This window comes from Calidris pugnax, unplaced genomic scaffold (assembly GCF_001431845.1).
Source record: "Calidris pugnax isolate Ruff unplaced genomic scaffold, ASM143184v1 scaffold42, whole genome shotgun sequence".
Lineage (NCBI taxonomy): Eukaryota > Metazoa > Chordata > Aves > Charadriiformes > Scolopacidae > Calidris > Calidris pugnax.
Genome location: NW_015090920.1, coordinates 327,341 through 352,159, shown reverse-complemented (window position 1 = coordinate 352,159; position 24,819 = coordinate 327,341). Strand labels below are relative to the sequence as shown.

At 41.4% G+C, this 24,819-nt stretch overlaps 1 protein-coding gene across 10 annotated transcripts in view; it reads left to right on the top strand.

The window, feature by feature from the left end:
• The window catches only part of MAPK10 (mitogen-activated protein kinase 10), a 179,371-nt gene extending 164,302 nt beyond the window's left edge, over positions 1–15,069 (top strand). For 9 of the 10 annotated variants that reach the window (XM_014950026.1, XM_014950016.1, XM_014950020.1 and 6 more), the window contains 3 exons: positions 3,200–3,263; positions 3,842–3,919; positions 7,825–15,069. In XM_014950026.1, coding sequence (XP_014805512.1) covers positions 3,200–3,263; positions 3,842–3,919; positions 7,825–7,967 — 285 coding nt within the window. In that variant the 3' untranslated portion in view covers positions 7,968–15,069. Of the gene's footprint in view, positions 1–3,199; positions 3,264–3,841; positions 3,920–7,819 lie in introns of all 10 variants that reach the window. The other variant, XM_014950025.1, reaches the window with a different exon arrangement.
• Positions 15,070–24,819: the final 9,750 nt, after the last annotated feature.

Genomic DNA, 24,819 nt, shown 5'->3' with positions numbered 1-24,819 from the left:
CCTCAGCCTCCTCGTCCTCAAACTAAACAGTCCCAGCTCCCTCAATCACTCTTCTTTATTCTCCAGGCCCTTCACCAGCTTCGTTGCCCTCCTCTGCCCTCGCTCCAGCACCTCGATATCTCTCTTGGATTGAGGTGCCCAAAACTGGACACACACTCCAGGTGTGGCCTCATCAGTGCTGAGTACAGGGGGACAATCACCTCCCTACTTCTGCTGGTCACACTATTTTTGATACAAGCCAGGATGCCGTTGGCTTTCTTGGCCACCTGGGCACACGGCCGGCTCATATTCAGCCACTTGTCAATGAGAACCCCCAGGTCTCTTTCCTCCAGGCAGCTCCAGCCACACTTCCCCCAGCCTGTAGTGCTGCAGGGGGTTGGTGTGGCCCAAGTGCAGGACCTGGCACTTGCCCTTGTTGAAACTCATGTCGTTGATCTTGGCCCAGTGATCCAATCTATCTAGGTCCCTCTGTAGGGCTTCCCTATCCTCCTGGGAGTCAACACTCCTGCTTAACTGATATCAAGATTAACGGCATGAGTTTCATGTTACAGTCTCCTGTAAATGCTTAGACACCCAGGGTACCCTTGTCCTTGCTAGCTCTCTCTGCTTTTCCCCTGCAGGGGATGCTGGCCGAGTGGGCGAGCAGTGGTCCAGCAGGTCCAGCCAGAGCGGAGCTTGCTGCCTGCATCCTGCTGCAGTGGGGGGCTTCACCTCCGCTCCTCTGCAGCATTCAGCTCCCTGAGACCACAACCAGGAGGAAAATGGAGTGCCCACAGAGGCTGCATTGATTTTGGCTGAAACTACCTTAAGCTTCAGGACTGCCTGGAAGGGACTGAGAAGGGTTGTTATGCTGACCAAGAGAACAGTTGCGTTGGTTTTGGAGACTTCTTATGTGGTTGTGTCCTACCCTGCTGATGTAGCAAAACCTCAGTTATCCCTGCTGAGGGTTGGCATGTACACTTTAACTCATGGCATGTGTTTCAGGTTCTGTCTTGGCACTTTTTCAGGTATGAGACTTGGTAATCCAGGCTTCACTTAATTCCCTTATCTTTAGCACTGATACAAGATTACTGGCTGGAGGTCTGGGCCCAGAGAGTGGTGGGGAATGGAGTCAAATCCAGTTGGTGGCCAGTCATGAGTGGTGTCCCACAGGGCTCGTTACTGGGGCTGGTTCTCTTTAACATCTTCATCAATGATCTGGATGAGGAGATCAAGTGCACCCTCAGTCAGTTTGCAGATGACACCAAGCTGGGTGGCAGTGTCGACCTGCTGGAGGGTAGGAAGGCTTTGCAGAGGCATCTGGACAGGCTGGATGGATGGGCCAAGGCCAATGGGATGAGGTTCAATCAGGCCAAGTGCCGGGTCCTGCCCTTGGGTCCCACCAACCCCCTGCAGCGCTCCAGGCTGGGGGCAGAGTGGCTGGAGCTGCCTGGCAGAAAAGGACCTGGGGGTGTTGGTCACCTGTTGGCTGAACAGGAGCCAGCAGTGTGCCCAGGTGGCCAAGGCCACCAGCATCCTGGCCTGTGTCAGGAGCAGCGTGGGGAGTAGGAGTCGGGAGGTGATGGTCCCCCTGGACTGGGCACTGGTGAGCCCCCACCTCGAGTACTGTGTCCAGTTTTGGGCCCCTCACTACATGAAAGACATGGAGGGGCTGGAGCGGATCCAGAGAAGGGCAATGGAGCTGGTGAGGGGTCTGGAGAACAAGTCTTGTGAGGAGAGGCTGAGGGAGCTGGGGGTGTTCAGCCTGGAGAAAAGGAGGCTGAGGGGAGACCTTCTCGCTCTCTCCAACTCCCTGAAAGGAGGGTGTAGCTGGGGTGGGGGGGGGTCGGTCTCTTCTCCCAAGTCACAGGTGATGGGACAAGAGGAAATGGCCTCAAGTTGCACCAGGGGAGGTTCAGATTGGAGATTAGGAAAAATGTTTTTATGGAAAGGGTTATGAAGCCTTGGAATGGGCTGCCCAGGGAAGGGGTTGAGGCACCATCCCTGGAGGTGCTCAAAAGATGGGTTGACATGGTGCTGGGGTACACGGTTTAGTGGTGGTTTTTTTGTCAGAGTTGGGTTGATGGTTGGACTAGATGATCTTGAAGGTCCCTTCCAACCTAGATGATTCTATGATTCTATGTGTCGCTCTGCAGGAGCATCTCTTGTTTTCAGTGGACTTGTCCAGTTCAGCTATCATATAATTTTCCTGGTCCATATTATGCCACTGAGCTATTACTTTCTCAGTTGTATCTGTAGCATGCAAATAGCTTAATGGACTGATGGTGTTTAGAGTCCAGAGAGCAAATTCTCAGCCTCTTAGTGAATCAGAAAACAGCTCGGTAAATGTGCATTTAATAGTAGGATGCAATGGCTGAGTGCCCAAGGCAGAAGTTAGAGGAAATACTTAGGAATGATAAAAGTCTCATAGGTCTTGTTTCCATCTTCATTAGATCTTACCTCAAGCTTCTTGGTACAAAGGAAGGAGAGGGTCCTCTGCCTTACTTGAGTGCTGTATTTGCCACCTAACATCAGGACAGACAATGAACACATGGTTTAGTTGCCCAAAGAAAGCAGGTATTTAGGCTCTCAGAAACTCCAGTTGCTTTTGTCTCAGTAAATTCCAGGATCTGCTGTTTCTGTGGCATTCTCATTAACTAAAAAAAATACAGTAAAAGAAAAACAACAAACAAACAAAGCAAAGTTACTTAAAAATATGTACACTGGAAAGCCTGGGAATTTGCGACATGGACCAGAAGTTCTGGCAGGGAGATTTACTTCAAAATTACAGTTACTCTGAGAAGTTTGTATAGCAGTGAGTATGATGTCTAAAGGGCAACTTAAAAATTAATATAGGAATATTTTTACTGATTAATCAGGATTGGTATTTGCCTGGTACTCAGACAGCACTTTCTCTGCCAGTGCAAACAATCTGTGTGTGGAGTTTTTGAGCTCAGTATAAGCACAGTGACATTTTTGACCTGGGTTCTATTTCAACTGCAACTATGCCTCTTGTTTAAAAGAGGAATAGGGAGATATATATTGATTTCTTCTACATTGTTGAATTCCAGAATTGCTAATCTCAAATGTGTTTCATGTGGTTTTGCATGTACAGGATGGATAACAGAGGGAGAAGAGAATTTATCCTTACTTAACTAATTGTTCCTAATTATTTTCAATATAACGGACAATTGACTAAATAGTTGTTTCTCTCCTGCAGCCTCCTCCTCAGATATATGATAAACAGCTGGATGAAAGGGAACATACAATCGAGGAATGGAAAGGTAATCGCAGTTTAGAATTACATGGGAAAGGATATTTCAGTGGCAAAACGGCCACGTCCCACCAATAATTGGGACATCTGTGTAAAAACGTAAGAATTTCTTTGTCATGAAGAACTGACAAAACCAAAAATTCCTTTGACACAAAGAATTAACACTAGCCCTACAGACTGCTGCTTTGGTAGTGAAAATATAAGCAGTGTCCTGAGGACTACCATTATCTACACAAGGTAAGTGTTAGCCCAGGAGGTGCAGGTTCCAGTGCTTCATTGAAATCTAAGGATGTCATCTGGAGAATGGGAAAAGCAATGTGTTACTGTGCCGCTTCATTTCTCGATAATGCAGCATGAAACAATTCATGTGTTCTAGTTTAGCCCTATTAGTCGTGATTCAGCTCCAAAAAGAAAGGAGAGGAGAGGAGGGAAATGGAAGAGAGAGGTCTTTGGCGAGTAGAGCTGTCAGGCTGGTGAGGACACGGCAGGGCAGGAAGAGGGGGCCCATGGGAGGGTTCATGGTGGTTGTTCTGTTCCCCATCACACACACTGGTTCCTGTGTGTAACTGCTGCAATTCTCTCTTCCAGAACTCATCTACAAAGAAGTAATGAATTCTGAAGAAAAGACTAAAAATGGCGTAGTAAAAGGACAGCCTTCTCCTTCAGGTACTCAGCCCCATTGAATAATTTTGACGTGTTTTCTGTACTGACAAAAAGAAAATGGAGATAGCTGAAGCACTCGGGCTACACTTGCAGCTATGTAGCCCAAGTTAAAAGGTTTTTATGAAATCCAGTGTTTCTCATGGGTTGACCATGATTAATTGCGCTCCAGTGTCATGTTGATACTTAAAAACTGGTCTGCTTGCTATTTGAGATATAGGTGTCCTGGTATTTCCTGTGGAAAGATCTGTAGTTAGAGATTATATTCCCGTGGGCGGGGAAGTTCATCTCACACTATGATGATTATACAGTTTATGGGTGTATATAACTGAGATAATACTCGGCCAGCTGATATAATCAAAATTGGTGATAGTATTTATTCATCTGTTGGACACGTGATGTTGCACACACACCCCCAGACCCAGGTAAGCATCTGTTGCCCACTCTGGTAGTTTATCCTTTCAGAAGTCTGATAACATTGGAATGGCTTACTGACAAGCTTGGTTGACACTTTGATGAGGATGGAAAGTTGTCTTCAAACACAGATTCTTAAAGTACTGTCACAAAAAAATCACAACTAAATTTTATTTGAGGAAAATTCACATCAGCACTCTTTTCACAAAAATGCAAAGTGTGCACAGAAATACATGTTTGTGAAAAGACACTTTCACTGGCAGACTTTGAAATGTCTGGATTTTGAGCACAGTGTTCCAGTAGCATTTATAGGTAAAACTCCCTACCTTTTGCAGAGCCTTTTCTCAAAGTAAAATAATATAATTCAGTGTTTTCTGCATATTTTCAGAGATTTTATTTTTTTTTTGTCACATTCTCATTTTTCACTTGCTTCTGAGCTAACTTAAGGCTAGAACAAGAATGCAGTAGTAGTAACTGACAGGACAAGGGGAACCCTGAAATAGAGTGCTTGATGGTAATAATTAGAGCAGTAGCACTGCATCTGGATTTTTACATCGATTAAGCAAGATATTGAAAACAATCCATTGCATTCATGCCAAGTAGCAAACAAAGTAGAGGTCTTGCAGATTTAATTTACCAAACTGCTGTACCACCACTGAAAAAAGAAATCTGGGGCCCTGACAAGTATGTAATAAATCCTCATTCTTAAATCTCTCTCCCCTACAGAATGGTGGCTGCAGTCTGATTTATCACCAACAAACATTGTAGTTGCTGGTTTCAGGAATTAACTACCCAGGGGTTTCTTTTTGTATTTCATGTTCTGTTTTTCCTATGTGGAAGGTTTTTATTGTTTGTCTAAAACACTTCCGAACACACAAAATTGCCATTTCTTACTTGTCTTTCTTTTGCCATTCCCCTTTGACTGTTTTTGGATTGTTAGGCACCAAGTAGTATAGCAACTATTCAAAAATTGCTCTGAGATGAGGCTGTTTTATGGTTTTCATCACTTTGTGCGCTTGACTAACCTTCTTTCAACTGAATGAAATACTGAAAGAATGAGGTAAAGTGAGTCACCAGTTCTGAGCATACAGATGAGGGAGACTCTGCACACACCTTGCTCACTGCTCAGTGTTCCTGGCAAGAATTCAGAAGGCGCCCTACCTGTAATCACAGCAAGCAAGCTGGAGATGAGCTTCTGTGATCCCTTGATCAGAGCTTTTGGGGAGACAGCTGCAATGGAGGGAGGGCATCAAGGGTAATAGTCGGCCATCGATAGTGCCTGTGGATCAGGCTGTGGGTCACTTAGTCCTGTGGACTGTGAAGAATTAGTTAATGCAAGAACATACAAGCTTGAAATGCGGGGCTTGGGGGGAACCTCAAGTCCCCCTTGTGCTCGTGTCCAATGAACACAATGAGCTGTGTCTAAAACAGTTGCCCACAGGTACTTCTGCTGCCTGCTCCAGAAAACCTCTGCAGGCTATCTTCTTTACTTTCAAAAATCTTTTTGTGTTGTCATGCCTGAATCTTTTTTTGCTGCAGTTTAACTCTGTTATTTCTCGTCCTGCCTCCAGAGGACATGGAGAACAGTTTCCTTCATTTTTCTTTCTGGCAGCTTTTAGCTCATGTAAATTCCATTATCGCCTCCCTAATTAGTCTGCCTTCCTTTGAACTTCTCTACCTGCATCTGTCAATCTTTCAAACTTACAGTTTTTCTCTACGTTTTATCTAGTTGATTTCTGTCTTTCATAGATCACAGTGTCCAAACTGATCTGCTTCAGGCACCCGTAGTGCTGAACAGAGTAGAGAGATTTGCGTGTAGGTGTGTTTTTATGTGTGATATAAATATCTAAGCGACATGTGCAAACAACATATGCATGTCTGCATGCACACATAAACATGGAATTTAATCTTAGACGGTAGTTCTTGTTTTTCTGTTCTCTCTATCTTACAAAATTTCTAAATCATTCTGTTTTATATATAAATTCAGATGTGGTACCTCTTACTGACATGCTCTCTATTCAGGGGGTCTATACTGTGTCATTACTTGGCCGGCAGAATAAAAGTGCTTACAATAAAGTGTTTTCTCAGCAGAACTCAGTCACAGCGACAGGTGTGAGAAACTGTTATGTGCATATTTATAGTAGATGTGCAGAAAGGGAAGAAAAAGTTGAGAAAAACAGAAGAGTGGTTGGAAGTATGGTATGGTGACTTGTTTTCTCAAAGTAATGTTTTAATTGCAAACTAGAAAGCAACAGAAATCTTCTCCTTTTGTCCATAGCATCATATATTTTGCCTAGACTATATAGATGGCTATTAATTTCTGTATTACGAATATATGAATTTTGTAATTTTACTAGGTCTGGATTTTTAGGTGTGTTCTCTTGCTTTTCAAGGCAATAGATGTTAATTTCTGTACATTTTGAGAAAATGAGTCAGCTGAGAAAACTTTTTGGCCATAAGAATGAAACAGCATCTATCTGCAGAACAAGGATCCGAGTGTCGGGGTGATTAGCTGTGACTTCTGCTGTGCAATACTATACAAAATCACACATTTTATTGTCATGAATATTTAATGAAAATTAACTCCCAAACTGAAGACAGTGTTAAATTGTGGTGGAAAGAGGACAACAAAACATCCCCTCAAAGTTCAGTGGAAAAAAATACCAATCAAACTGTTTGCTACTTTGAGAACTTAAGCATGAGTTGAGATTAATGGGCAGAGTGACAGATGAGCAGCCAGAGGTGCACGATAAGTACATTCTCCATGTGGCTCTCTACTTATCACACATGTATCTGCATTTATAGGACAGATAATGCCTGATAATATTCAGGGATGTGATAAATGTTCAGTCACATTAATAATATTCTCATGAAAGTACTTCCTTCGTTTCACAAAGTCAAAGGGATCTTTTGGATAATACCCGGTACTATCATCATTTTTACAGAGGGCAGGTAAATTAGGAAGCACAAAAATAGTGCCAGAACTGAAATCCTGGGCCTAGTCTACCTAGTCCTTAACTAAGAGGAAGAAACCAGCCTTGCCTCCCACGCAGGCATCTTCTCTCCATTGCCACTAGTTGATTTGATGCCACCCATTCTACTAAACTATCTACAAGGAAACTGGGATTTTATGAGAAAGTATGGAGGATTGGGCTGCTTTTCTTAATCATCTTTTTGGTGCCTGTGTGATCCTAGCAGACATCTGATCATTGTGTGTTTTCTAACTCTGAGGCTGGAAAGAAGTTCAGCGATAGACACAACATGAGCTCTGCCTCTGCGAACAGACTGTTGAGGAAGACAATTTCCTGGTGAAATGTTTAATATTATCTTACGCCTAAAGTTGTATGGCCCTTTTTCCGCTAATGTTTGCCGTCGCTTAGAATGGTCTGTGAACTTCAACGTCTGGCGTTCAAAAAAGCAGCCGTTTGCTTTTGAAAATGCGAGCGGTTTTGGGGGTTTCAGGTTTAATCACGGTGGTGTTTGTTTTCGTAGCACAGGTGCAGCAGTGAACAGCAGTGAAAGCCTCCCTCCATCCTCATCTGTCAATGACATCTCATCCATGTCCACGGATCAAACACTGGCGTCTGACACGGACAGCAGCCTGGAAGCTTCTGCGGGACCCCTCGGGTGTTGCAGGTGACTAGCCGCCTGCCTGCGAAACCCAGCGTTCTTCAGAGGGTGATGTAATTAAGGAGTAAAAATTAACAGGAGTTAAGAGATGAAAAGGAAGAGAAACAAAAATACAAAGGGTTAAACAAAACAAACAAACAAACAAAAAATATCTTTTCAGCCTGCTTCTCCTACAGAGTTATGTAATGCAGCTAAGCTCAAGTGTATATTTAACTTATAGTTGCTCTGCTTTGGTCTTTTTCCAATGATGCTTACTGGAGGGAAAAAAAAGGAAGTGAAAAATCCTTTTTTTTAACCCCTCCCTATAAGATGTAAAATTAATGGCTGCAAAACCAGCAACCTGCAACTGTCCTTTCCACACTGGCATGACAAGGTGTGCAGTAGCCACTCTCAAGCATACAATTGTGTGTCCGCCCTCACCCTCTGTTCTGTCACCCTCTGCCCAGTGAAGCAGATGGTAGAGATATACACGCATTTTTCTTCATATACAAACAGCACAGACACAGACGTGCCGATAGAATTCTGGCAGCGTAGGCAGCTGTGTGCCTGTAGGAACATGCACATCTATGCAGTGTGTACTTAGTGTGCACTCCACCAACCAATGGCCCATTTCAGGTGAACTGCATAACTACATACGTGACAGTACTAGTATATATTCCACCTGTTTGTTCACTGATGAAGCTGCATATCTTGTATGAGGATTTGTGGAAGTGTAAATAACCACGTCAGACTGTGGCTCCCTCAGAGACTTGAAGATGTAGCACCAACATTTCTGCTGAGTTGTATATATATTTTGAAACAATAACCAATTTGTATTGAAAGAAAGTCCACAGAGCTTCAAAGAAAAATGTTTGTTTGTGAATGTTAAGACTTGTTCTGATTTTTAGAGCAGACATGCCAAACTATGACCAGGTTAGAAGGAAGTACGTATATATTTGCAAGCTACAGGGAACAAGTATGAAGGCTTTTTTATGCATGTCTAAGCCCAGAAAGCTTTATCTCAGTAAGCAACTTTTCCTGTCAATGTTAAGTTAGTTATCATCTTAATTCATAGACAGGCTCACTATTATGAATGACACGTATGCTCGTGTGGTGGGGAGTACGAAAGGGCTGGGGAATGGGCAGATTATGGTCAAAAGGACATGCAACATCTTGTTTTTATTTTATGTCTAGATCTTTATTAGGCTAAATAGAGAAAGGATATTTGTGGCCCACTCCCTCTCAGTGTGTTTGTAGTTAGAGGTCGTTTGCCCGTTAAATCATTCCCTTGCAGAGTTCTCCAAAAGAGACTTTCACCAGGTGCTTTTGGCTGTTCATTTGCTTGAGACAAATCATCTGGCTCCCCAAGAAGTTTAATCAGCTATGTTAGGTGGAAAAGAACCACAGAGTGGTCTGGTACGCCCGTATTCTAAGGAATAGCAGAGGACAGCAGTCAGCTGGTGCACTGAGCTGAGAGGGGCTCAGGTGGGGATCTCCATCAGGTGTCATCCTGACAAGTTCTGAAGAACCCAACAGCAGCTGAATATCAAATTGATTTTACCAGGTAATAACACTTAGGATTCCCAGTTGTGAGTGTTTTTGCCAGAGAATGGCAAAACTTCACACAGAATTTCGGAACAACTGAGTATTTTTCCAGCCAAAATAGCCACTGCCGTTTTCCACTGTGAGGTCTTCGTTACCTGAGTTTGAAACGAACTAAAATCTGAGTCATCTCTCCTCTTACCAAAGTGTGCCATGTAAACTGAAATGAGCTAAATCATACTCTAATGCTTTTCCAAATGCCAGAGAGAGAAAGTGTTGAGAATATATTACTGGATATCTTAAATTCACTAATTCTTATGTATTCAAAATTCTACCAAAACAGGACTGTTCCATTACGTGGCTTACAAGCCTGCCATTCTGTGGTAGGAAAAAAAATTGAGTATCAAGTCAGATTGTGTTCACAGGGAAGAAAGCAAAGAAAAAAATTTCTCTCCAGGGTGGGAGGAGGGGAGATAACAATTAAGTGGATATAAACTAATTTCAGACTTGGTAGGTCTTAGCTGTCTTATAACTGTTGTAGGAATTATTTTTTCCCCAGGTATATTTTTGGGAGATTTTTACGGAATTTTTTTTGAGAATAAAATTAGGTTGATGATATTCTAAAAACAAAGAGCAGTAATTGTAGAAGCAATAATTTACGACTGCTAAAAATATTTAGCAATATTCTCTTTTAAGCCATGAAACATCCCATCATTGTTGAGTGATGCAACTCACTTCAAAGCCAATGATCATGAAAGTATTGAAAGGCAAAACAGCAATGCTCTGTAGGTACGAAGGCAATAACACCAAGGGTGACTTCTTAGCAATAATGAAATGTATCACCTCCAGATGTAATTCACCATAGAGATATTTTAATAATATTCAGGTAACTAGTATCTGCTTTACATTCCGTAGTGTGCACCGTTTGGGTGTGTTATTTAAACAAAACAAAAAAAAATAGTGTCTTAAAGAGGCAAAGCTGTATGTAAGAGAAACTGCAAAAAATACCACAAATGTAGAACCATAGAAACTAGGAATAATCACAATTCATTGCCAGTGATATTACGGAAATGTGGCACTGGCAATCACAGAGAAGTCATTTATAGTAGACAGACACTTAACCGGTCTCCCATGTTTCATCCATTGAAGCCAAAAAACGTGCTCTTAGTCTCATTGTGTAATTCAGTCTTGTCTGGGTTCGTAAACACTGGGTAGAGAACAAGCCACCACAGAAGATGGCCTAGTGACCGGCACTGAATGAACCCACAAGATGTGAGTTATATAGCTTTATTCCCAGAAGCCCTGATTCTACTAAGCACCAGTGCTTGCACCAACATGGAATGGAGTCTCCAGGGAGGGTACGTAATCCTTACTAGAGCCTGCTTTTGTCCTTTGCTTAGCACTGAGTGACATCAGCACCTGCTGAAGTGCCTTGCTGAGATGGGGCCTACAAGAATTACTGCATCTCTTTTTGTCCTCAAATTAGTCGGTCTCCTATATGTGAAGCTCTGTCTGGGGGAGGAGATTTGGGGCTGTCCAGAAAAAAGCCATCAACGAAGAAGAGCAATAGTTTGTTACGATTCTGGTCCTTGTATGTCCAAACTGAAGCAGCAACCATGGAATGGGAATAGCATCCTTTTGTGTGGCGTCAGGAAGCTGGTGCTGCCAGCTGATAACTTAGAAGAACGCACCTACTCTTGAATGCAGTGATGACATTCTGTAGCTGGTAAGGTAAACAACATTTTTCTTTCAAATTCTAGAAGCTTCGATACCCTTCTCTTCAAATCTGTTCCCCTTCATTCCAACATTCTCTTCAGTTTGATAATGACAGATGCTTTTCTTATTTTTCTTGCCAGTGGTCCTTTAAATCTACCTCTGTTTAAAATGCTACTAAACAGCACTTGAGTAACCATGTCCACCTCATTCTCCAAGGTCTGCAGTCGCGAGCGTAACTGCCACCACTGCAGAGATGTTCCATGGTATTTCGGCACTAAAGGAGCCACCAGAGAGCCTATGCACACCTTCCATGAGCATGAATGGCACCTGGACACACTGGTATTTTTGAAAATAGGCCTAAATGCCGATTGGTATCTTAAGTGCCTGAATACCTAAAGGAATTCTGTCCCAAGTGGCTTTATTTAAGTCACGTAGATAGCCATCAGCAGGGTGAGGAAAATGGCAAAAGAATCTTAAACTATCAGTGGTTGCTTAGAGCAGTAGTTGCAAAAGATAGCGTTGAGGAGGTAGAGAGGATAGCTGCTGCAAAACATTCCTGCTTTATTTTCAGGTGGAGTACTTCTGGATGGCATGAGAAACTAAAAAATAATAAAAAAGAAAGTTAGAATTGCTCTTAAGAGACCCTTCCTCCATTTTCCTTCTCACTGATGAGTTTAAATGAGGATGAGGTACTGATTTACTGCAAGTTGATGCAGGGCTATGCATGTTTTCAATCAAAAATTTTATGTAATCTTTGAAATCAATCTTCAGGTACTGACTTGGTAGCTGGAATAGTATCTTCTGTTAAAATGTAATAGATCTTTAGAAAGTTCAGATATTTGAGTTGGTCACACACTGATTTATTTGAATCGTACTGTTGTTGATAACCCTCCCATACTATCTAGAATTCCATAGCACAGATAGATTCAGGAATCTTAGCAAGCTTGCATTAAATAAAGTGGAGCCTAAATTGAAATGCAAGTATAGTAATGTGTTAAAAAAAAAAAAAAAGAAAGAAAAAGAAAAAGCTACAGAAAGCCAGATCAGGTTTTCCTCTGGAAATCCCCAGTTCCTGCACAATACTGGCCTCCAGAGCTTACACAAGAGATTACACTGTGCTGCTGCATCCCTCTTCTGAACTTATCTTCTATTCTTAACCAACAACAGATTCATATTTACGGTTTTATCTTAATGTATATTGCTTTATCTTCAAGCTTTGGGATAATGATACTGAAGAAACTAGACTTGTTGCAGCGCCTTTAGGAAGGTTTCCCCAGTAGTGCTACTTCACTGATTTGGATTGTATTATAACATTTGTCAGGGAGCACCAGTGATTTCTTTTCCACCAACATATTTTCTGATGAAAAATATGCTAATAGCCAATTTTAGAACTGCCTGAGAGAGTCAAATCTCCCAAATTCTGACTATCCTGAAATCATTGAAAATGTAATTGAAATATTTAAATTCAAAATAACCTTTAATAGCCAATGTTAGCTTATTTCTATTACAAGCTTTGCAGTATTTCAAAGGATCAAAAATTATTTTAGTTTCAGATTTCTTCATGCTTATTGAGATTTTAAAATTTTGCACGAATTCAAACATGCAAAACCAACCAAACAAAAAAGGCATTTTGCAACAAACTCTGTGTGTGCTTCCAGAGAGAGCAATAGGAATGAAAACCCATGGGGAAGAATTAGACTTTTTTTAATAGCCTTGCAAGAAAAGTCTGAGTCAGTGGTTCACTTTAAACTTAGGCTTTTGTTTTTCTTTGCTTCTGTATGTGCGTGTGGGAAAGAGAGGAGCTGCATATGGATGTGATTTTTTGAGCCTGTGTTCTATTCGTCTTTGATCCAAGTTCTCAGTGTGGATAAAAAGCGTAATTGTAACATAATCATGCATCTTCAAGAATCTGACGGCTGTGCTTATTTGAACTTCCACCACTTTACAAAGGACACGGTCAACTAATTGCAAGATCTTCACACACACAAAAAAGAAAATCGTTGTGCAGTAGGTTTGAATATTCTGCAAATACGTCATGTCTTAAGTAGTAAGATACTTGAGGGAGGTTGGGGAATAGTGAATGTGTCATCTTCCCTGATGAGCTGAAAAACAGACCGAGCCAGTGGAGTTTAGTGGAATCTGCTTAGTGTATTACAGACTTGCCAGTGTGGCCTGCTTTTTTTTTATTTATTTTTTTTATTTTATTTTCCTTTTTTTTTTTTGGTGTAATTAACTACTGATTGCAAGAGGTGAACTGTTTAACTTAATTTTTGTTTGGGCTCATTGACCCATGGCAAGTTTGAGTTTTAAAGAGGGTTTGATTCGACAAAAGAATGTTGAAAAACTTCAACTGAGGCTAATGGTGCCTTTTTACCTGAGAGCGAAAAGCTGAAAAGCACATATAAAGGAAGACACAGTCAATTTGGGAAATAAACGTATCTCTACCATACTTATAATTTCGAACAGGTAAGCCTGTCTCTTTTGCTAATTTTCACTGAACAGGGCCATCCTTGTCTTCTGAGAAGCAAGATATTTATAATGTAAATAGTTGCACTGGGTTTTTTTTTCCTTTCTCTGTAATTAATATGTAATAATCCAACACACTATTTCTGTTAAATCTTTTACAATAAGGCCGCTGTATGCCTAAAAATGGTTGACCTCTGACCTTTTCCTAAGTCAGTCATATGCTGAAAAGGAGGGTGCTGTAGGTTTCAGTGTACATATAGAATCATGTATATTTAGTAAATTGAGTAAGTGGGACTTATGGTCAGTATACATTAAGCCGAGACAGTAACAAAGCTCCAGATCTTAACTAGCAAAAACAACTGTTCACCTTGCCATGTCCATCCTGTACTAAGATCTAAGTTGCACCTGCCTGTAGTTCTGCATGATCAGACTTCAAAGTATAACTAACAAGATCTGTAATCTGTAATGTATCATTGTTGATAAATGTAGATGTAAAAAAAAAAAAAATAAGAAAAAAAAAAGAAAAAAGAAAAAACTTGACCAACAAAAGAAAATCAGCAACAGCAACAGTTCAGTATCAAGACTGGAAGATGAGACATGTCTGATTTTGTTATGCACTTATAGCTGAAAAGAACAACCAGTGTCAGTCAGCATAAACGGACTGCAGTAGTGACATTCGTTAAGGAACCAACTTTATTTCCATACTGTTTTGTTCTTACCCTGTTTTCCTTTGTCCATCTGTTGTTCCCTGTGTAGTACAGGGGAGAACAGGGCCTCAGTCATCAGTGTCTTACGGGTCAATGTCGCATCAATGATTTCTCATTTCTGTTCGTTACCGAATTAAGATGGGAATCTCCTGTTCTCCCCCATGTCAAAAGGAGTCCTGTCAGAGCTTCCTCACGAGGATACTTTTCTCACTGCTGTCTTGATTCCTGTCGGTTGAATGACTTTGCAGTGTTCCCAATAAACAGCACAACGCAGCAAACGGCATTGATTGAGGGTTTCATTACACGTGTGTTGTGCATCTGTGCTCTCCCGGGGGCTCAAGGTCGTGCAGGGACAGGACTCAGCTGAAATGCGGGATGCGTGACGCCCGGATCACACCTTTATGAACTTACAGTGCTAAAACTGCTGATCTTTACAGATGTGGATTTGGATCATCTCTTGTTTTTGGAGGAAAGCTGTGATGACCCTGGGTCCTTATCCCCCAGACCCCTTGGCTGCAATCTGGAGCCGCCGAGGGGAAGCTCCAGCGGCGCGAGGGCAGAGAGGTGAATTTCATGCTGTTCGAATGTCATCTTGCCAAAAAGCCTGTATGTCTCGCAGAGGAGACTGTGACTGTTCTCTAAGGAATGTTTGTGTTGTTTACTTTAAAACAAGCTTTGCTAATTAAAATAGTGTATTCCGAAGTCCTATTTGAATGGTGTGAAGGGTATCAATGAAGAATATACAAAGTATGCTCCTATAGCTCTCTTGGGTTCTTCTTTCTTTTCCTTCAGCCCTCATTATGGGACAGAGATAAAGCTGTAGACATGTGGAAGTTGCCAGGATTACAGAATCCTGATAAGTGATCTATCTGATGTGTTTCATAGGCTTAATCCTGTATACCATCATTCATTTAAAAAACGTTTACAGCGCTACAGGAATGTAAAGGAATCAATGCATATGACACTGCAACTTATATTTAAGTAGCTTAAGAGTTTATTCCTCTGGATGACTGCCTAAAAATATTGGGGGAAAAATGACCATATGACTGGAGAGAGGGAAGAAAAACTTCCAAGTAAAAGCTAGACCCTCTCCCATCTCTTCCCCCAATAAAAAATGCAAAACAAAATCAAGCCAACAAAAAAACCCAAACCAAAACAAAAAGACCCAAACCCACCATACCAACGGCAGTTCTATTTGGGGGCCTGATTCAACTGAAGTTCAATACACTTCACTCCAAGTGAAAAAAGAACAAAAAGGAGAGAAGTGCTGCTTTTGGGGAAACATTGCTGTTTTTTCTCAATTACAAGCTATCTGTGCCAGTTTTATTTCCAAGCAAGTCAAACACAAAGGACATTTTTATGTTTTAATTTATCATGTGTAGAGATGAAAATGAAAATCACAAACAGCCTTCTGTTGAAACAGTTTGAAGGGGGCGAGCTATAGAAAAGCATTAATTAAAGCACCTTGTAAGCCCTGTAAAGGAAGAAATTCTTACAGTTGTTGGTACTTAAATGCCATTTCAAACACAGTGTGCAGAGCTGGCACTCTTGCTCTGACTTGTTAAAACAGGATGATTTTTCAAGGTCTATTATCCCAGTTTGTATGTGCAAAGCTTGACCAAGCTACAGTGTGTAACACAAACCTCTGCTTTGCACTGGCTAGGGAATTTTGGCTTTGTGATTCGTACTGCAAAATGGGAAGGCACTTGGTACTTTTTGAGTACCAACTTTTTGAGTACTTTTTGAGTACAACTGAAGATTCATATTTCTTGAGAGGTTTGCCCTTTTCAGGACGAGTTTTTATGACCATATTTCAGGGATTTACACATCATTGAATCCAGCTGTAACTGTGATTTAGCTTCAAATAACGCAGAGTCCTAACTTCCAAAAAAATTTGAAGTTCTATTTGAACAGGCCTATCTCCTATAACGCTCCTTGTTATTCAGTGGAAGTACCTTTTGTAGCAACAGACCAGCCTTGGAATTTTTCTTCAGTCATCTTGTGTGATGGCCTAAACACCTCTTGTTTGGTAAGGGGGAGCACGTGCTGCGCGCTGACGAGCCGCGGCAAATCAATGGGATGGTCTGTGCTGAAGCAGAGTTGAAGGAAGGACATCAGAGCACCTCTGCAAAACTCCCCCTCCTTCTCCACTTGAAGCAAACAAAGGGGATGGAGGTCAGTGCCCAAACCGGTGAACGTTTCCTACGGCCATTTAAATGCCCTGGGACCAGTCCACAGTCCCCCAGCAGCATGCCTGGCTGCTGTGATCTGCACGTGGCAGGAGTTTGCTGGTTTGGTGGCAGCTGAAGTACCACTTCTCCTGTGGCACCCTCACGTGCCACTTGACGTGTACATCAAGTACGTACAGATACAGACCCACATTCTCTTGCTTTTCAACATGCTCTTCCAAATGGCATGGCTTGGAAGCTGCATTGCAAATCTGCTGTGCCTCCAAGAAAACACGATTATTGGTATAGTGTAAGGAGCCTGGGAGGAATTTTAGCTGGTTAAATTAACGCTGACTTCCTAATGTATTTGTCTTACTTTGAAATCAACTGCTGGGAAGGAGTAAGTGTTGTTTGTCTCCTGATGTTTCTGTATGATGTCCTGTCCACATTCCAGGAGCGCTTATATATGGAATAGTAATTAAGGTGCTGGAGAAAATAGCTCTCTTTCTGAATATGTCTACTTAATGGATAGACTGGGGCTTTTGTTCAGTAACTCCCATTGCGGGCAGTGGCTGACTGTTGCTGTCTGGAAGATTTTAGCCTTTCAAGCCTGGAACTAACAATGGGTACATTTAACGCTCCTCTAGGCTAAATTTGAAATGTGTGAAATTATACCCACCTCTACTCCACATCTAACATTACAGAATATGGGGAATTATCTTTGATTCTTACAAACTCATGAGGCAGAAATTACAAAGAAGTAGCTGCTGCAACAAAATACTCCTTCCACTTTCCAGAACAATTAATGGTTTAATGTGTGGATGAGGCAGAAGCTGTACAATGTCCCCTTCCTGCTGTTAACCCTAGCTAGGTAAAGATGTCCAGGATGTTACAAGATTAAGCTGTTAGTGATTAAGAAATTCATGACAGATACTATGAAAACATCCTGTAGTCTTGAACAAATATTTTAGTCATAAACAAATGTTCAGAAAGATTACTTTTGGAATTTTCTGTCTTGGAAGATATGTTCATGCAAATGTTTGCTGGATTTGTCCTCAGCATTCTCTAGATAATATTACTGCTCTTGGAGTTACTTTTTCAGTTCAGCTGCATCATCTTAGATGAGAAAGGATATATCTTAAGTGTTCTCATCAGAATGACAAATCATAGCTAGAATAAATGTTCACTTCTTGGTTTTCTTCTTTTTTTATATGAATAATTACCCTAAGTACTTTAACAACAAAAGTAAAAGTCCTGGAGGTATGTCACTACAGGGTGCTGTTAAAAGTGTCCATCCCACAGGTGTTCTCCAGAGAGCACTCTGCCTCAATCCAGAATTAACAGGGCTTGAACACAAATATATTCAGTTAACAAAGGTACTCTTCAACAAAATTGGAAATACTCTAGGGCCCAGCATGTAACTGAGTGGACTGAAGGATGAAGCCTTGGCTTTAAAATCTATGAACGTTATGAGAAATAGTCCAGGAATCAAACCTCATGTTTGAATACCGATGAATTTCAGCATTCCAAGGAGCCAGAACATTGTACAAATTCTTCTTCAAAAACCGAATGCAACATAACAGATCAGAGCACATGGTTGTCTTCTCAGAGCCCTGAGAGCTTCTCAGAGTCCTCTGAAATTTTTAGTGTGTGTCTTTCTGAAATGTGATTCTCTGCATAAAGGAAAACACTGATTTTTGGCAATCTGCAGACCTCTCATCTTTTTTGCACCAGAAGGAGAAAACAACACTGCAGCACAACAGCATGCTGCTGACTGCAGGTGGGTGAGTGGGAGAATGCTGGCCAGGTTTCAACACCGTTGTACTAATCAGCTTTAACTTTCTCACTTTGTTTTATCACAAGCACAAGACAGGGTTAATGAACATGGCAATAAAATTACAGCATGTATTGCTAAAATAATTCATTTGCCAACAACGTCCTGTGATTTTTTTAAATATATGAAGAAAGTTTTAATTTTCCTTTTTGGCCATAATTTTTAGCATAAGCAAACTGGCAGTTGGTTTTCGCACTGGGGTTTTAAGCAGTTATCACACAGACAAAGGCAACCACTGCAAAAAATCACTGCCACCATCACGTAACACTGAATCCAGGGGGACTGTGATTCCACAACAAATTTGCAACCAGTTCTCAAAACCGTCCAGTAACTGGGGAGAAAAAAAAATAAAATAAAATAATCAGTGTGCGGTGCAAAGAGTGTTTTTTAAAGCTGATGGAGGAAGGCAACCCTCATTATTCTGCCTTCTGCTCTGTGTTAGATCAGATCCCTTATCTCTGGTTAATACTGTGCTCATCTTACTCCTCAGAAGGTGGTACTGCAGAGCTGTATAGACACAGCTCCATTTAGCAAGGAGGATGCTCAGTCCAGGTGAGGAGTGCCACCTAAAGGCAAAAATGCACTTGGAAGCTCCAGGAGGAGCAAAATTGAGTGCACCCTTCACCCTGTAAATCATCTGCTCGATGCATTTCTTCTCCAGCCAGACTCATCCCGGATAGTTCATCGTGTACTTGATGGTCTGGAGCGTTTCTTGGACAAAGCATAATTCTACATTTTCAGTAAGTTTTCATTAATTTTTCTTCATTTTCCAATAAATGTTCTGTATTCATTTGTGTAAATCGCTGCCTGTAGCACAGGGGATGACAAGAAAGATGGTCAAATGAGCAGAACTGAGGGGTCAATGACTGGTACTAAACCGATTGGGAGTGGGTATATTCGGCCACCATCAATCTCTTCAAAACTACTTGGAGTCCTGGAAGTAAAAGGCCACAAAGAATTTAGGTATTATCTTTTACAGATTTTCTACTTGGCTGGTCTGTGTCTACTTGAAATTACACAGTGAAAACTTCTTCCAGCAGACCCTACAGATATGTCCAAATACACATGCTATGTAAGCAGATTTCTCTTCCGTTTAGACAGCAGTACAACTGGACAACACGATCATGCTGGGAAATTGCTTTGTGTTTTTCTCTCTGGAAATAGCAGCTATAGTTTTCTTTTTTCCTTTTACGTCCACTTTAAGAGAAAGGCATTGTCTGAAACACACCTTAAATACGCCCTCCTTCAATTTCTGGTAATAGTAAAAACAAGGGGGAGCTTTCTGACTTACCACAGTACCTTTTGGAATCTGTGCAGAACGTTTTTCTGGTTAAATTGCTATATTTAACACAAAGCAATTCCCAAGCAGGAAGATGTTGCCAGTCTCTGTTTCCTGTTCTCTGAGGACTCTCCTGTTCAGTGGACTCTGCCCTGATGGTGCGTGGGCTCTCTCCAGACATTCCACCTATACTTACTGAGGTAGTATATATTAAAAAAAAGAAAGGCACATTGTAAAACTGGAGAAAAAGTAACTACACATCCGTAATGGTAACTGTTTCCTAAAGATTGCCATGCTAACAGAATCTGTCATTGACTCAGTCTTGCACACCATTGTGCTGTGTAATGAAGAATCATAGAATCATTTAGTTTTGAAAAGACCTTTAAGATCGTTGAGTCCAACTGTAAAGCTAACGCTGCCAAGGCCAACACTAAACCATGTCCCTAAGTGGCACTAAGTGCCACATCTACACATCTTTTAACTATCTGCAGGGATGATGACTCCACCACTTCCCCAGGCAGCCTGTTCCAGTGCTTGACAACCCTTTCAGTGAAAAGTTTTTTCCTAATATCCAGCCTAAACCTCCCCTGGCACAACTTGAGGCCATTTCCGCTTATTACTTGGGAGAAGAGATGGACACCAACCTCACTACAAACTCCTTTCAGGTAGGTACAGAGAGTGACAAGATCTTCCCTCAGCCTCCTTTTCTCCAGGCTGAACACCCCCAGCTCCCTGAGTCTCTCCTTACAAGACTTGTGCTCCAGACCCCTCACCAGCTGCATTGCCCTTCTCTGGACCCGCTCCAGCACCTCCATGTCTGAACACAGCACTCAAGGTGGGTCCTTACCAGTGCCAAGTACAGGGGGATGATCATTCCCTAGTCCTGCTGGCCACGCTATTTCTGATACAAGCCAGGATGCTATTGGCCTTCGTGGCCACCTGGGCACACTGTTGGTTCATATTCAGCAGGCTGTCAACTAATACCCCCAAGTCCTATTCTGCCAGGCAGCTTTCCAGCCAGTCTTCCACAATCCTGTAGCATTGCAACATGTAGTAACCTCTGCCTTGTTATCCAGGAGCAATCATAGAATAACTTGAGTTGGAAAGGACCTTAAAAGGTCATCTAGTCCAGCACCCCCATTCCCCTGCAATGGGCAGGGATATCGTCAACTAGATCAGGTTGTTCAGCGCCCTGTCCAACCTGACCTTGAACGTTTAGAGGGATGGGGCATCATCCACCTCTCTGAGCAACCTGTTCCAGTGTTTCACCACCTTGATGGTAAAATTTGCTTCCTTTTATCTAGTCTAAATTTTCCCTCTTTTAGTTTTAAACCATTACCCCCTGTCCTATCGCAACAGGCCCTACTAAAAAGTTTGTCCCATATAAGCCCCCTTTAAGTATTGAAAAGCTGCAATAAGGTCTCCCCAGAACCTTCTCCAGGCTGGACAACCCCAGTTCTCTCAGCCTGTCTTCATAGCAGAGGTGCTCCAGCCCTCTGAGCATCTTCATGGCCCTCCGCTGGACTTGCTCCAACAGATCCCTGTCCTTCCTGTGCTGAGGACTCCAAACCAGTACTGCAGGTGGGATCTCATCAGTACAACCGAACTACAGAGAGATAAACCTCGTCATAATATTAATTAGTCCTTATCTCTATAGCATTTTTTTTAGCAGTGGAAGCAGTCAGGAGTAGTTGAAAGAAATCACACATGACTACTGTAATTAAGTACTGCTTTAGGCTAGATCTATACAATTGAACCTGATGCTCCCACACAGAGCAACCATTTTAACATTTAGAAAACATCTTTCCAACTGATACAGTCTGTGTCTTCTGGTTTTAAACCCCAGTGCAAGTATTTATTAGGTGCTACTTCATCAGCTCAGGAAATGAGCTCTCTTAAAGACAACAGCATTCAGTAATCATCACATCTCTCATTTCACCATGGCAGAGAAGCTGCTTGAAGTGATGATTACATCCAAATTCCTGCTACATTGCCTGTAATAAGTGTATTACAAGTAAAGAAAAAAAATGTTACTGCATCAACATTATAATCTTGCAGTGAGGAGCTTATGACTTTGCGCTTCATAGTGAAGTGTATGCAGATAATTAATATTTTCATTGATTTGATGGTGTAGGTGAAGTACAGTTAATATGCAGAGAACAGTGACTAAATATAGTAAGTGCACATGAGCTTTTTTTCTTTCTTCACACAAGATCATGAAGTGGAACAGCAGCCAGAGCAACAACATAGCAACTAACTGAAAAATTGCAATTAATTCACCAAGCTAAATAGAAAGTATTTCCTTATTGGTTTTAGTTTGGGGTTTTTTGTGTGGTAGTTTTTTTGGTTGGTTGGCTGGGGTTTTTTTGGTAAAACAGAATCCAGTAAGGCCCGTCCCAGGCAAAGAATTTCTATCAAGTATTTCTTCAAGTATGAATTACCTACTATGTGTGGTTTGTGAGTGTTAGTTTGTCGTATCAAAACGCTTAACGTGTTTGAAGGCTAGTTAGGGTAGTAAATGACATCACATACAGGCAGCAGATGCTTTAAATTAGTGGGGTGTTTCAGGGAAATATCCCTAGAAACATTTTGGCACAATAGCATTTTCTTTTTCTTTGTTATGACACGACACTGACATACAGCCATAGACTTGCCCCAGGTCACTGCAGCGCAGAGGGTATTTTCTCTTTCTTTTAACTACTGAGGAGTCCAGTTGTCTCAGTAGCAGCAACAAATAATGTACCATAGTGGCTTTTTCTTTGCAGTTACCTCAAGTCTTTATGTGAGAATGCACTGAATGTTTTTAGTAGTTTTTACGTTGAAAGAAAATAAAGCAGGCTGTTAAGAACATTGGACAATTGTTTCAGCCAAGCTGTGCGAATAACCAACACGAATGAACTTCTACACCTCTGGGCTGCTGAGCAGCTGGTTGAAACAGCCCTGATACTATAAGCAATTTGTTTCTTGATGCTGCGTTCAGTGTTTTGAACTGATGAGTGAATGCCTGACAGCCACGCTGGTTACACTCATCGCTCTTGTAGGAAATACTAAGTTTAATGACCGTAACAGACCAAAGCAATACCCGTTTATTGGACACAGTCTTCCTGTATGCAAATGGTTGTAATTAATACCAAATCAGAACTTCACCTTCAGCCCAGGTTAGAAATTGGTTCAATACCGTGTGTGCTGTTGGAGCATCAGGCTTTTTTAACCCTGTGTAAGATCACCCCTGAAACACCCCCCCCCCAGGTTCACGCGTCAGGGCAGGGCAGAGCAGAGAGCTGGAAGTCCAGGAGGACTTCTCTGTTTCTCCACAGTGTTCTGAGAGCAATTGCTGGTTTGGGGGTTGTGGCCTTTGATGACAAATAAAATTTAACTCGCAGGTTTTGCTTCAGCTGGCACATGACGTGTTCCCTGAGGTTCAGTAATGCGGACTGGAATGGTTATTGTCACACAGCCTAAGAACTAGGCTTTGGTTTGCCCATGGGAGGCCTCTTCTAACTAACTCACATGGCTCTGACCTGCCCACTCAGATAGTTAACAGACTAAGGCAGGCTGTGAAAGAAAATTACTATTCTTCAACTAAGCAGGAGGTAAAATAGCAATTAAAAGAACTAACCTGATAGTGATAAAAGTAGGAGTGGTGTACGTTTATCTTTCAGAATACCCTTTAAAGTTTAACCCTTTCCTTCCATGTTCTTGACACACCAAAATCTCATCCTCCCCTTTCAGGATATAAAGGTTGTAGGAGCAGAGTTTAGTCTCCTCTTCATCTCAGTCATGGATGCCACACGGGCATAGAGCTCAGACCCCAATGAGAGAGGGAGATGTAGTTACTTGCTACAGTCATTCCTGCCCTGCAGACTCCATGCCCCATGTGTACATTCTTCTTTACTGACACAGATCCAAGGCCATATCCCTCATTCAGGCAGAAATTCCTCCTTCACTGTCTAAGAGGATATTTGGCTGAACAAGGAATTCAGAATCAAGGTCAAACCTTATATATGGATGGAGGCGGAGAAAGAAACTGTTTAACTGCTGAGACTAACCATAATTATTTTCTGTAAAATATCTACATAAATAGCAGCTCAAGCATTTGTGTGTTTTTTTCTTTTGTACTGATTGTGACTGATTTTGTTCTGGTGTGAAGAGGAGTTAAATGCACAGTTTCTCTACAGCAGTGCAGCATAAGAGTCTGACAGCCCCGTCCCCTTCTATGCTCCCTGAATTTCAACTCCAACCACCCCAGACTTTTCAAAAAAGTGTAATAATTTCAGGAAACAACTTAACTATGTCTCCTATCCTGAACTAATTATATTTTTTTAGAAAGAAGAACCAAAAAGATGCTCAAGATTTTAAAGTTCCTCTGTATGAATAACTACTATATGTACGTGATTGAAAATAAAAGCAAGTCTTTGGAATCAAACTCATAGTGTGCACTGCTTCATACACTTTCACATCCCAGACCGTGGTTTTCAAGAGTATTATTATCATTAAATGCAATACAGTCATGTTTGCCAATTGCCCTCCATAGAACAGTGAAGCAAATAAAAAAAAACTTTGCCTTGCAATTTAGAGAAACTGGATCCCTAGATACAGTTAGTTTGTGTATTGTGGCAATACTCTGGCTTGTGGTGGTAAACAGTTGATACGATACAATATTTTCAGCCACTTACTTTACAAAAGAATTAAAGATTGAATCATATACTGAACTAGAAAACAATTTACTGCTAGGATTAATTCTGCTTTGGTTTATTTTCTGATACTTCGGTATTCAGGAATGGTATAAAAATGTTAGCTATACTTTAGTGCTTTGATTACAGCTGTTTCTCTAACAACTCAAATCACTTTACAACCACAGCACTGAGTAAAAACCCTGGTTTTCCTCCAGACATTGCTCATAAATAGTTTTTATACATAGTTGTAACCTTTATTCAATGACAGATTCAATTTGAATGGAAATTGGAAGGTACTCCGATTTTTTTTAAAAAGTGAAATGCTTTCCATATTGCATCTTGGCCATTTGTTATCTTACAAATTTGGTTAGGATACTAGACTAGAATCTAACATTTCCAACAGTATTCTGAAGTTCCACCATCACCAGGATATTTCTTCCAAGCGATAAACATTAAATCACATTTTATAGAGGGAAATCTGAAACTCATTCTATA